This window comes from Diuraphis noxia, unplaced genomic scaffold, assembly GCF_037042655.1.
Source record: "Diuraphis noxia isolate RWA-SAM2 unplaced genomic scaffold, SU_Dnox_SAM2 contig0009, whole genome shotgun sequence".
Taxonomy (NCBI): Eukaryota; Metazoa; Arthropoda; class Insecta; order Hemiptera; family Aphididae; genus Diuraphis; species Diuraphis noxia.
Genome location: NW_028301719.1, coordinates 2,820,555 through 2,835,194, shown reverse-complemented (window position 1 = coordinate 2,835,194; position 14,640 = coordinate 2,820,555). Strand labels below are relative to the sequence as shown.

At 26.5% G+C, this 14,640-nt stretch overlaps 2 protein-coding genes across 8 annotated transcripts in view; both read left to right on the top strand.

The window, feature by feature from the left end:
- The window catches only part of LOC149054259 (echinoderm microtubule-associated protein-like 2), a 56,477-nt gene that overhangs the window by 23,398 nt on the left and 18,439 nt on the right, over positions 1–14,640 (top strand). For 5 of the 6 annotated variants that reach the window (XM_089230552.1, XM_089230550.1, XM_089230553.1 and 2 more), the window contains 4 exons: positions 4,974–5,174; positions 7,097–7,262; positions 7,337–7,576; positions 9,050–9,133. In XM_089230552.1, coding sequence (XP_089086678.1) covers positions 4,974–5,174; positions 7,097–7,262; positions 7,337–7,576; positions 9,050–9,133 — 691 coding nt within the window. The remainder of the gene's footprint in view (positions 1–4,973; positions 5,175–7,096; positions 7,263–7,336; positions 7,577–9,049; positions 9,134–14,640) is intronic. The other variant, XM_089230554.1, reaches the window with a different exon arrangement.
- On the top strand, positions 8–4,108 carry LOC149054261 (uncharacterized). Of its 2 annotated transcripts, XM_089230557.1 has the most exons (3): positions 8–3,461; positions 3,528–3,762; positions 3,844–4,108. In XM_089230557.1, the coding sequence occupies exons 1-3, from the start codon at positions 3,207–3,209 to the stop codon at positions 4,017–4,019; spliced, it is 666 nt and encodes a 221-aa protein (XP_089086683.1). In that variant the 5' UTR covers positions 8–3,206; the 3' UTR covers positions 4,020–4,108. The 2 variants fall into 2 exon arrangements, with proteins under 2 accessions (XP_089086683.1, XP_089086682.1); XM_089230556.1 differs by having other exon boundaries at positions 3,528–4,108.

Below are 14,640 nucleotides of genomic sequence, written 5' to 3'. Positions count from 1 at the left end.
GTGAGTGTATAATCAATTTTTAAAGTCTATATTAACACGTAGAATAATATAAAAAAGTATATATGCATTATCGTTTTTTATTTAAATGATAGGCGTAATTCGCTAATGGCATGATAAATGTCGGGTGTGTATCAGGCTTGTAAAAAATATAAGCTTATGTTTTTTTTCTATAATATATAATGTAGATGATCTTGTATTTACTTGAATTAATTAGTATAATATTGTGTTGTACGTAGAATTATTTTTATGTGTGAATGTATATAGTACATTTTATATAGTTGAGACGATCTCATATTTTGACTATTAGATATTGACGTAAATATATAATTTTAACTTATTTTTATTAATTAATTAATTTTATTTATTTACGTGAAATCTGTGTTTCATAGCAAATTAGTATCTAAATTTGACATAAAATATTAAATTTTTAAATGAGGTAGATGACCTCATTTCATGTAAATGATAGAACATAGAACAATGGGATAACCCACGTTATTATTATTATTATTATTTTGAAAAATAATTTGTAGCTTAGGTACTTGTAGTGTTTAGTCAAATGTGTTAGTCTAGTTCTAAGACAATTCAAGTATAGACTCGAATGTGATGTAATGGTAACCAAACGTAAAATATAATTTATATCGTATTATACTAACAGGTTTTCCTGTTGAGCTCCTAACATTTTGTCATGATAATACACTCAATGAACTAGATTTTTTTGGAAAATATTCTGCACTTTTCGAATTATTAAAAAACTATCAGTTATATTCATACAGTTTATTCAAATTTAATTATGTGTTACGAAATGATTTGCGAGATAGCTTTCATGATTATCAGGTTCTTGTTATGCGATGTGGTATCAAGTTACATGATGTATGGTAGATAATTTAAAATCTGCTGCCCTTTCAGTGTATGCATGTGTAAAAAGAACAAAATTGTCTTATACTGCAACGTCAACTATTTGATAGGTAAAGTTTCCACTGCGTCTCCACAATAATAATTATTATATTCGTTTTCAAAACGTATATGTGGTTTCAAAATTTAGAATTTTGTCGTACCTGTAGAAGTATTTAATATACTCATAAATACATCCAACCATGTTATGCACTTGGTCGACTGATAAGAAAATCAAATCTTCGAGGCATTAAGAAAAAAAAATTAAAAACTATGAATAAATAACTTTTTGGTTCATATTATACATTTCTAAAGTTAAAAATTAAAAATTGATTACGACACAGCTCTACCAGAATATGTCATAGAAGTTTGGCATTGTAATTTCAAAAAATTTAGTCTTTAGGTATATACTAAAAGGATCTCACATTTTAATTGTCTTATAACGTATAGATGTTTCTTAGGTATTCAAACATTGAGGTAGAATTGACCATAGTTAATCTTATACAATTTATCTTTTACCTTGCCCATTACAAAGGAAGGAAAAATTCCAATTAAAATCGAATAATTATAAAAATGCTTATGTAACTATATGTATATATTTTATATTATTTTATTCATGTAAAACCTAAAATTTAAAACAATATTAAATGTTTGAGGAATTTATATTTTTAACAATGTGATGTATTATTTTAATATTAATGTTATTTTTCAATTCATCTTAAAATTATTATTTTATAAAGCATAATGTATAATTTGTTGATCATATTTTAAATTATTGTTGTTTAGTTAACACTCGAGTAACTTACGCTCTTACGGGGATTACATTTTTAGTAGCTTTATTATATGACAATAGGAAATAATTACTTCATTTTTAGCCTTTAATTTACGGACTTAGTTATACCTATGGAAGATATAAATCCAAATATTTATTCTTGTGCCTCGTATTGTATCACTTTACATTTATTTTATAAAATGCCTATTGATAGAAGTTTTAACAAAATAAATATTATTTTTAATGCAATGCATGGCGAGAAAATTATTTTAGTGGTAGAATGTGATAGTTTAGTGTTTATTGTTAGTGCGGTAATTTAAAAAAAAAAATTTTATCGTGTTAATAAAGATCAATAGCTATTTTTCATTTTTTTAGAGATATATTTACGAATTATAGGTGTAAGTACTAAAGGTACTTATAATTTATTAAAAATCAAATTACATTTTTAATTGTTCAAGCAAACGGTTTTTAACCTACTATTTTAAAACTTTTCTGGTTGAAAACCTACTGATTTAACATATAAATGCAATTGATAATTTAATTAGGAAATAAAGAATACAATTTGTTAGATGCATCATAAATATTTGCCTGTATTGAACCGATAATTTCTTATTTGTAAAATGTAAAGTATGGATATATGTAGAATGATAGATGGTTTACCACAATCCAAAATATTTCTTGGAATTTAACCTGTAAATATTTTAATATATAATATAATAGGTATACACGTCTGGATAATGTCTGGAAATAACCTATACTATATGGATTTCTGCCAAGACCACAGATTTCAGACGACCAGGCGATGCTGTTATAACCAATTTATATACTGTATTCAAATAAGTAAAAATATTTTTGAAAAATAAATCGTCAGCTCATCATGAAATCATAATAACATTTTTTGTCACGCCTGCACCGAAAGTTTGGTTTTCGACCACGGTTGAAGCGTTCGAAAGCGTCCTTTTTCCGTCCAGCGGGCGGTAAAGTGAAAATCCCCAAAGTGCCGGGCGGAAAAGAGGAAATCCCCAAAAGTGCCGAGTGGAAAAGAGGAAATCCCCAAAAGTGCCGGGCGGAATAGAGGAAATCCCCAAAAGTGCCGGGCGGAAAAGAAGAAATCCCCAAAAGTGCCGGCCGCCGGGCGCGTATCCCCTGCACAACCAGAAACTAAAACGTATACCTACCACGGTTCTTACATAACATAAACTTTTGGTTACATCTTAAATGTAAAGTATAACCTCCTTGCATGACGCATAAACATTTAAACATATTTAATTTGCACTGTTCCTAGATAAGTGCGTTGAACGATGCGTTAGTAAGTTTATTTCACGCAATTTGTATAATAATTCAAGTTAAATAATGAGCATAAATACGAATGATGACAGTCAACATAGCAGTTGTAGTGAACCATTAACTCCACCACACATGGTTGAAACGGCAAACGCCGTTTCACTAAATCTATTGCCTGAAAAATCAAAAGAAAGATATATATTGGCTTATGAAAAAATTTTAAAATGGAAAAAAAAATAAAACCAAATCGTGGTCAGAAATGTGTTGCTTACATATTTTAGTAATTTATCTAAAGAAATTAAACCGTCAACTTTATGGTCTGTCTGTTTATTCAATGCTTAAAACCACTATAAATATGAAACATAATATTAACATTGGTACTTATCCAAAATTACAAGCTTTTTTAAAGAGAAAATCGACTGGATTTAAAAGTAAGAAGTCCAAAGTTTTGACTTTAACTGATATAAAAAAATTCATAGACGAAGCTACTAATATTCAATACTTAGTAACTAAAGTAAGCGTGATAACATTGTTTAATATAGGTTTTCTATTAATATTCCGTAAATTTATTATGATATAGGTAGTATTGATTTTTGGGATAACTGGCGCATGTAGAAGAGAAGAACTTAGTAATATTACTATAAATGATGTACAAGATTTTGGTTCAATGTTACATACTAAACTTCCTTACACAAAAACAAATTGTTCACGGTCTTTTACTATTGAAGTAGAGTTTTATGATATTTTAAAGAAATACATAGATTTAAGACCCGCAAATGTACTGTCAGATAGATTTTTTTTAAATTATAAAAACGGTAAATGCACCAAGCAGGTTATTGGAAAAAACAAAATTGGAAATATTCCCAAAGAAATTGCAAATTATTTAAATTTACCAGATCCCCAAGCTTATACAGGTCATTCTTTCCGCCGAACTTCAGCAACATTACTTGCCGATTCTGGAGGTGATATTACAATGGTCAAACACAATGGTGGTTGGAAATCCAGTCAAGTTGCCGAAGGTTATATAGAAGATTCAATAAACAAAAAAAAAAATATATATTTAACCAGATAACTGAGTCTATAACTAATCCATCATCAACACAAACCATAAATGATGAAAAAAAAAAGAAACAAGGGTCAGCGGAAATATTTTCAATATAAGTAATTGTTCTAGTTGGACATTAAATATAAATTAAAAATAAAATAATATAGTATATTAGTATAATAATCTTATCAGTTACAATAATAAAATATACAAAGTGAAAATTGTAATTTTGAATTAAAATAAAATGTCTTCCATGAAATTGTTTTTGTAGAATAGTCTATAATTGTTGCATAGATCCTGCATAACCTTTTCCATGAACGCAGGGGCGTGACAAAAAATAGTATGTGTGGCTCGCGCGGGAAGGCAATTTCAGTCTTGGGCGAAATGCCGCACACGACGCTCGCGACTGAAATGGCTCACTTACCGACCTTGCCTCACAATATACTATTATATTCAATATTTTATTTAGTTCCTTCTTCGGCAAAATTGTTAAATTCAATAACAAGTTTTATGTTTAAAGATAACATTTGGATATTTTTATTTACGTTAATTATAGTCAAAATATGATTGATTATAGCATTCAATGATAGCATTAATATATTTTTTTCTTTGTTACTAAATTATTATATTATTTAACATTACATTTTATTATGAATTATGATTCTCGAAAAAAGGCTTACTTTTTGTCTGAACACATATACCTACTATTTTAAATCACAATACCTACTTATTATAATTATAATAATTAATAGCAAACATAAAAAATGAATAAAACATAAGAATATTAGTATTGCATTCAATAAACGTATGGTAATAGAAAACTTATCGTTTAAAAATTAAATATACTTTTTATTAATTACTCGTATGTTGGTGTAACGTCGAACGTTGTAGTCATAAATAATGTGAAACAATTAAAAACTATAGCCTTTTTTACCTAATATTATCTATATTATTATTAAATCAAAACATTTGGTTTTACAGATGACATGATTGAAACGGAAAATGAATCACTGCGTGAACGTGTATGTGACTTAGAAAAGAAAGTTTTGGAACAAGGTGACGAAATAGTATGTCTTCGATCAACATTAGCCGATGTACTTCGGCGATTGAACCAATTGGAAGGCAGTCGGACATTGAGTCTTAACACATCGGCTCTGAAGAATGGAAACACGCCTAGGGCGGGTACGTTTGTCACTTAATTATTGTATTAAGATATTGCGATAGATGATAAATCGCTATTGCTTTGACAGAGAAAGCTTAAAATTATTGTTATTAATATTGAACAAATGCCGGGGAAACGATCGAAATAAGCAAGGGGAAAGCTATCAATATAAACTATCATTAGTAAAAGGTAGGTACCAATTCTATTTTACGACCATATATTTAAATATTATCAAGAACAAATTCACTCGGAGGATTTGTCCTTGATTAAACTTTTTAAAATATGAATAAAAAAACTGACGCTTACTACATAATTAATAATTATATTCGAGGTGAAATGTTTTAAGTTTTATTTAAAATATAAATTGCTATTTACTCTTATATTTCATAATAATGGACTAACTATTCATCTATTTTCATAATGTCGTATACTATATTGTTATTTGTTCCTAACGCATTGTATATGAGTAGGTTGTTCAATTAATTAATCATATGCTAAAACTAAAAAAATATCTAGAATCTACACCAAATAATGTACTCTGCAATGTCTAATTTTCCTGCTTATCTTTTTTTTTAAACATACTATTTTCAATTGAAACAACTAGTCATTATTTCTATTAATTCTTTAAAATATATTTTTTCAATTTGTGTTTAAGATGATTGTGGGTATTAAATATTATTTAAAGATTTTTTTTTTAATTTTATGGGGCATATATAAAAGTCGTATAACAAATATTTCATAATAATGACTTGTCAAGAATTATACAGAGACATCTTTGTGTTTAAGTAATTAGTAATTAAAACCAACAAAATTAATTTTAAAGTTATTAAAATATAGTAGACATTTTTTAAATTACATACAATTATTATTGACCAATACTAATAAGTTCGTATAAGGTTAATTGCTTTTATTAAGAACCATATTTTAAACTGTAGGTAAACTAGGTTTCAAAATAAATCTGTTTGTGACTTTAATGTCGTCGTGAATCATGAGAATGTGTTACATTTTTATAATTCTACATTTAATCGAACTACTTTCGTTTAATAATTAATTAATTAAGTTATTTATGTTGGAATAATGCTGTTATATTTTATATCGATTTAAATTACCAATTTTTTCTTGACAATGTTTTTATATGGTTCTTCCAAAATGTTAGTATTATTTTTATTTTTGTTGTATTACTTTGATTTTTAAATTCATTTTTATATTTTACGCTAAACCAAATAGTTAGGTTTTTTTTTTTTAATATGAGATAATTTCTATATTAGTTTGTTTAATCTCACGGTTGTGGTACAACTGTGTTAGATACTAAGATATAAATATAAATTATAAATTTATAATAATTATTCATAGCTATAATGAGGAGTGAGATATTTTATCGCGGGAAATGTATTTCAAGGGGTTTTAGGTAGTCAATTAAAATGTATATTTGTAAAATAATATTATATTGACGACTTTATTATACATATCAGTTTTAGTTGTTTATAATTGAAGTACCTGCATAATGATTTAATTAAAGCTTTTGAACAAGGTGGATTTATAAATTTATAAATCCACCTTGCTTATGAAAAATATCGTAGTCTAAAATCATGAGTGATTTATGACTAACAAATATTAATTTTTATAAATTTATTAAAATTGATACCTAACAACATTTGTATCAATATTATACCGTAATATGTATTATCTAGGGTAATAATATTATTAATATGATTCAATTTTTTTTTATATAATATCTATCCAACGCTTGTATAATGTATAGGTACACCTATCTAAATATTCTGCATTTCTAATTCAAAACATTAATAGGTTCTTGATCCACTATTACGTCATATTGATTCATAATATAGCACATTTATCATTATCGTATATCTATTAATCTATTAAGAAATTAATTTGAATAATATATTAATTTTTTTTTAATGTTTTTATTTTTTATTAGGAAACCATTATGGCGGAAATGGTCATCATTTGATTTCACCAACCCTATCACAAAAAGAAGTAACACTTCGTTATAGATCTGCAAATGAACACCCTGTATCTGCACTAAGGGATCCTGTTAGAAGAGTTCCCAGTTATAATAACTCTCATTCTTCTTTACCTCAAAGGTAATATATTGTGTACCTTTGAAAATTAATTGTCTTTTTTTTTATTTTCAATTATAATTATTTTTAATTTTTAGGAGAGCTGTACATTACCAATCAACTGGTTCGTTACATTCTGACTCCCCAAGTTCTAGCAGTGTATCACCAGTACCTCCAGCATCACCATCCCCTTCACCTACAAGGCCTGGAACGGCTCAAAAACCTCAGCGTTCAAATGGCACAAATTTGTATAATTCAAAGCGATGGAGTAGTACAGGAGATTTTAATCAGGCGCAAAGTTTTAGTGTTGCACCCCAATCTTCCACCTTAGCTTCCAGGTGAAACAATAGAGTTAAATTTCTTCATTAATTTGTGAAAATATGTTTTACGTGTGTGGATTGAGTTTTTGGTTGTGATTTTAACTTATTTAATTATTGGAGCAATTTACAATTTTTCATTTTAATTAAAGAAGTTTATTTTCAATCTTTTCACATCAAATTCCTGGCCACTAGGTTTTATAAATGCTGTAAGTAAAAAAGACTTAAATATTGAAGCACATATTTTATTTACTTCTATTTTGACCATGTATACAACTTAGCAATTATATACTGATAGATATCAGTTATACATGTATGCATCTCAAATTCTCAACAGACTTTCACAAACCATTAAGTGAATCCGCATGTATTTGTCTTACATTCACAAAATAGTAAATCTGCGTTTAAAGAACCAATTTTTGTATTGTTATCTTTGATATTTAAGTGAGCCGATTTACTATCAAACTTAGAATATATAATCTAGGGCTCATTTAAGCTTTTTATTTTAAGTGTGTTATACTGCTACAACTATGAAAACTAATACAATTTTAAAATGTTCATAACTCAATTTAAAATTAATTTATCAATAAAAGTCAATGAGATGCCCTAGATACTATAATATTCTTATACTTATACTGTAATATTCTTATTTTTTATTTTGAAAAAGGTCAATTTGCTGTATTAAATTAAAATTACTATAATATTAAAACTATCAATACAAAATTAGTTGCTCAGGTTCTCTGTTATATTAGTATATTACATTATAAAAGTTAGAGACTACAAATGCGAGTTTAGTGCCCTCATTTCATTGATCTCTTTAAAACTAAAATAGACTCAGAAGTAATAGCTTCTAAATAATAATAATTTCTTTGAAATACCTTAAAAATCAATTAAAACATTAAATTATAGTATTAATTATGATTGAAATCAAAAGATCTATAACTTCTGTATCTGTATACAAACTTCTTTTTACAATTAGTTAAGTAAAATGATTAAATAAATAGTTTAAAATTGTTAGTATTGACTTATCTTATATTAAGTATAACTTAATCGTGCTGATCAACATGAATGTGTGTTTGAAAAATATAAACTTTTTGATTTATCTTCAATATTTGAACTCTATTCTTTTAATTAATTTATTTTTTTAGTTGGATTTTTGGTTTTAATTTTATTTATAATATGCTTTTCTATTAGTTTTATTTTTTTCTTAAAAATGTAAATTTTTATTATATGTCACATGTTAGTGCTCTAGTAGAAAATGTATTTTAACTGTACATTGGTATTAGTTTTAAATGCAATTTTAATTATTTTATCTAAATATTAAATTTTATAATAAGTCAGTAATAACTATAAAAGGTGTAAAAAAAGAATGATTGGTACATCCACTACCTAACAAGTATTAAATAATTATTGTTTTACTTCAATTTTCAATATTTTAAGTACTATTAATGTCTGTATATGTTTTTGCATGTTGTGTGAATTGTAACATTGTAGACTTGGCACAAAGTCATTGCTTAATTTGAATTTGCGATCTCAGCCACAGCAAAATCACAACCATCATTATCATCAAAAGCACGGGTAAGCAAATATTGGAAATTAAATTTTGTTAAATAAAGTTGTGGTGAAGGAAAATGTTCTAACAAAGCAAGATAGATATTATTGTTTCTTGATTTATGATTTACAATAATATAGTAATAGTTTTAAATATTAAAATTAGTTAATATTTATATTTTAAACAAGTTTTTTTAAATAGTAGTAGAAAAGTAAAGAATGAATTTGTGTTCATGTTAATTTTAAGATTTGTATTTCGACAAAATGTTATATCTTATAATAGTATAGTAGAGAGGTAAATATTACAATTATACATGCAACATAGTATAATGGATCATGGATCCTTTGCAAAAAGATAGCCACTTTAATAAATTATTATTTGGTTTAATCTTTGATGTTTTAATTTGAGTAAAATATTATTATTTATGTATTGGTACATTGTACATTATTATTTATTTGTATAGTAGTGTAATAACGCAAAAATAAAAGAAAATAACTTATAATAATAAAAATAAAACTCTAGAATGAGTAATAATTTAACTAAAATAATTAAGTTAATATAACTGTTATATAACTAAGGCTCCAGCCAATAGTTATATATTACTAGATATAAATATTAAAATTGCGCTATTACCTTCCTCCTAATCGTCGGAGGGTTCTCGAGGTCGTGATTCGAGAAAGATCAAGTACACCGTAGTAATAAAATATTAATTATTAAATTATAAAAATCTAATAAATACAATATAATATATGAAATTATATAAATATATGAATATTGATGCGCATGCACCTTACCTTATTCGCAGCTGTCTTTGATATGCAGTTGACGTAATAAAATAAATAAAGGTTTTTTATTAAACACTCAGATTGAATAAAAACAACACTGTTAAATTTCGATTTTAAAAAAAGAAACGGTCCAGCTGTCGCTCGCAATGTCTGGTGTTGAAAAGTTTTTAGGTGCTCCTGCACTCTTGAAGTTGTTTTAGTTTTGGGTGGTGCTCATGCACTCGAGAGTGGTGCTCATGCACTTGAGAGTGGTGCTCATGCACTCGAGAGTGGTGCTCATGCACTGATGGAAGGAGACGACGTGGTCCAGCCAGCCAGGGTTGTAGGTGGCTCCCCCAAAGGCCTCTGCGTTTCCAAAGACTTAGCATTGTCTTTGGCAACAGAGATCCTCATTGGACCATCCCCTGCTCTGGTGGCACACGAAATAGCTCACACGTGTTGTGCCAGATAGTCACAACTACGTATAAGTTCCCATGTGATTAAATAATAAAAATCGTTCCTTTCATCAGTGGACAATGGTGTTTTTTTTGTTGGATTTTAACTGTTATCTGCGTGCGACAACTTGACTGTTATTTATTTTATTGAGTATTTAAACAACATACAATCATGATGTGTGAGCATATCATTACAGTAGTAAATATCTTAAAAATCAGTCAATGCATTTTAAATGACTAGTAGTATTAGTAGTAATTATTAATTATATTTAATTATATTTTTTATCCTTATCATTTTTTATGTTTTTTACTTTTTGAATGACAACATAGAGTTTTAATTTCATATTCCAAAGCAGAATATTTTTCTAAGTATTTTGATATATAAAAATCGAATTTGGGGCTAGTAGTTTATGAGTTATAAGTATTTAAAGTTTAGATTGGCAGAGTGGAGTGGTACGGGGTTACCCCGCAAAATATTTGTCCACTACTCCGCTTGTCTAAACTTTAAATACTTATAACTTATAAGCTACTCGTCCTAAATTCGATTTTTATATATCAAAATACTTAGAAAAACATTCTGTTTTGGAATATGAAATTAAAACTTATGTTGTAATTCAAAAAAGTAAAAAACTTAAAAAATTATAAGGATAAAAAATATTTAAAAATATAATTTTTTAATACATAAATACATGAATTTATATATTTTCAAATATCTCAAAATAGCACAAAAGAAGTCAAAGTATTAAAAAAATTGTATAAAATATTCCTAAAAAATGCTGATACTGTAAAAATTTGGTTTTAAAGTATGTACCTTATACCTATGGCTTTTCATGTATAATCATTATAAAAATTAGATTGATTTTATCAAATTATGGTTTTGCATATAGATAAATTCATTTTTTCAAGGATTTTTCATTTTTGACTCCCTGAAAAAAATCTAATTTGCCACCAAAGATGAGTTGCATACTAATATATTTCTATACCATAAAGTATAAACACTTTTCTACAACAATATTTCAAATACCTATACTAGGTATACATATATATTTATGTGATTTTAAAAATATTAGTAAAAAGATATACTTTAGTATATCAAATATTAGAATAATGATATAAGTTTTAGAAGTCCATAACAGATTGAAGAATATCTAATGTAATATTAGAATTCTGATTATGAAATACTGTTTTAATGTGGTTTTATAGTAGGTATAGCATTATTTAGGATATCAAATATATTATGATAAATTTTAAATATCTATATTTTATTAAGTGAAAACTGAAAACCACATAATATAATAATATTTCGTGTGAACTCAGATAAAAATATAAATTGAGATAAATTAATAATAATATATTATTATTAATGATCTATTTATTTATTTTTAAGTTTAATATATTAAATACATACTACAGTATACATATATTAAGAAACTTTTTGAAATTCTACATTTATTATTTTTAGTGACACTCACTGACACTATTCCAAATGAAATATGCTGAAGCTCCTATTTTTTCAGTTGATCTTATGATCATAGATTATTTATTTACTCATCTACGCAATATGCTACATTATTGTAGCTATCTATACACCCTATTTAATATTTAATTCACATATTTGATATTGGTTTTGTACTGTACATTTTAATTAATACAAAATAAGAACTAACTAACCATAAACATGGGGGTGTACATCATAGTCCATAGACATAATATATTATACCTGTGGGCTATGGTGCATATCTGAATCCAAATTATACTGTGCATTTGTGCATAATATGCTAATGTTTTATCCATCAAAAGGTTATATATTTTTTCATTTTTACCTCATACTAATTACTTTAAATTCATATTAAAGTAGTAAATATATATATAATATACTTTTGAAATGCATAAATATAAATTGAATGTCAATAATGTTATACCTAAACGCAATTTAATAGAAAAGTATGGCTTACCTAGTGGCTAGTAAACAATTGTTGAAAAAGTCCAAGTTCTAAAGTTTATTTTGAACATTTGGAAACCGGTAATCAAAAAAATAAATAAAAATATTAAATATGCAGCAAAAAATTGATGTAATGAAAAAATTAAAAAAAAAACAATTAATAGATTATTAATTATAATTAAATAGATTATTAATTATAATTATAACGTTAATATTAATAAGGTTAATTCGTTTTTATAACTTCTGATGCTGCTTGGTCTTCGGAAGACAAATATTTTTAAGCACTTGACATAATGATTCTTAATTTAATGTACATTTATAGAATATTGTTTTACCTACCTCTAGTTGTTTAATAGGTATAGGTATTTATTTCTACGTAAACAATTTTTTTTAAGTATATTATTATTAGTTTACTTTCAATTTGATTACTATTTTTATTTAGAACAATTATTATGTAAAAACATAGGTACATAATATTTTGTTGATCACTCATCCACGAACGTGACGCAATTTTATTTTGTTATTATGACTGAATCGTTTCAACTATTAACGCATTTACATTATACACGGACACGATATTATGTATGAATATCATATAAATATGTAGTTTGTACGTATTGAAGTAGATATTTGTCAAAAAAATTAAAATTGGAAAATGTTTTTATTTTTATTTTACACATTTAGGATTAAAAATTAAAATCACTATTTTTTAAATTTATTTTAGATTCATTATTTCATAATAACTGTTACAGCATTACTTACATATTACTATTGTAATAGCTTTATGGTTGGTAACTTTTTTAACAATTAAAACATTATTTTCACTCATCTAAATGACTAGATAAAAATATCGTATATATATATATTTTTTTTTAAACATTTATTGGAATATATATAATCTGTAGTAATACTCGTTACAATAAGCATATGCACGGAAATGTACAGTTGACTATGAAAAATTGTGAGGGGGCTAGCTACCAAACAGTAAACACTCGACATGATGTTTGTTTGGCTATTTATCGTATTCCTAAGTTTGTTTTTACATTTTGATCAGAAATAATCAATACATTTTTATTTGAGGGCTTTAAAGTTAAGGAGTAATATCATATCAATATATAGTTACAGTTATTGTAATAGTTTTCAATTTTCTTAAGATGACTCCACACTTACATGTTTTGTCTCTCTTTTACAAACTTCCAACATAGGAAAATTTATTTTGTATGGAAAAGAACCAAAAAGGCTAATGTCATAACTTAGAAACGACATTTTCACATTTTCATATCATTTTTATTTTTTCGAATTTTTTTTTTGTATTTGCGATATCATAAAATAAAAACGATGTTGCTTAGTAATAATTAATATTTTCATCTTTATAGTATGAAAAAGTTGTTTCTTAGTTGTGACTACTGTCTACTATTCTATCCTTTTCGGTTCCTTCCTGTGCAAAACAGTTTTTACTACGCTGTACCATTATTGTTGGTACGTTTTTATTAGACAGAGACAACTCATGTGCAGGTTGTGGCATTTTCTTAAACATGTCTGTAAATTGTAATGCGTTCATTCATACATTATCGAAAATCATAGATTTCACACTTTTACCAAATTTCGATCATAATATTTTCGTAATATTAGACTGTGTAGTGTGCTTAAGTGTGGCGTTTATATAACCGATGATCATTCTAAAACTATAATACAAAATTGATTGTTGATTAGAATTTAGAGTTGTACATTAAAATAATATGGCGGGGAGTTGGTACTTACATACATTGTAAACAAATAACATAACAAAATATATCTTCACATAAAATAATATATAAATCATTTCAACAATAATTGATAATGATAAAGGTATTGTGTAAATATAATGTATATCAATATTTATATATATAATAGTGTTATCACTGAGAAATATTTATATAAGTTTGAAAATATAATTTGTGGTTTTATTAAAGCGCTATTGGTTTGGCCTTGTTCGTTGGGAATCTCTAAAGTGCTTTAATTTCAATAATAAATTGTGGGCCGTTTGCGAGTGATAGAGTCGTATGACAGATTTATCTGAGGTGATGCGCATTCTAGTTGTGATTGTAGAAAACCGCAGTTCACAGACAAGGATGGTCGTCGTGGAATATCGCGTACATTATATATAGACGTTCGTTTGACGCCAGTGACATCATTGTTATTTTGTCTCGTTCCGGCAGACGGCAGTGTAGGGTTTTCGTGCAACCGTAACACACGTCCATCGTTCGTATTTATATTTTTCGATTGTATACGTTATTCTGCAAGCGGTTTAATTTTCAAAAATCCTTTTCGTTCGATATAACTTAGTGTTACACTTACATAGGTACCTACTTCGGTTTTCGTTCTGCGACGAC

What these genes read in the sequence shown, in the direction of transcription:
- LOC149054261 (XM_089230556.1), top strand. Translation starts at nt 3,207, where the DNA reads ATGTGTTGCTTACATATTTTAGTAATTTATCTAAAGAAATTAAACCGT. An exon ending in TTCAATACTTAGTAACTAAA is followed by an intron (nt 3,462 to 3,527) that starts GTAAGCGTGATA and finishes ATTATGATATAG; the next exon opens with GTAGTATTGATTTTTGGGAT.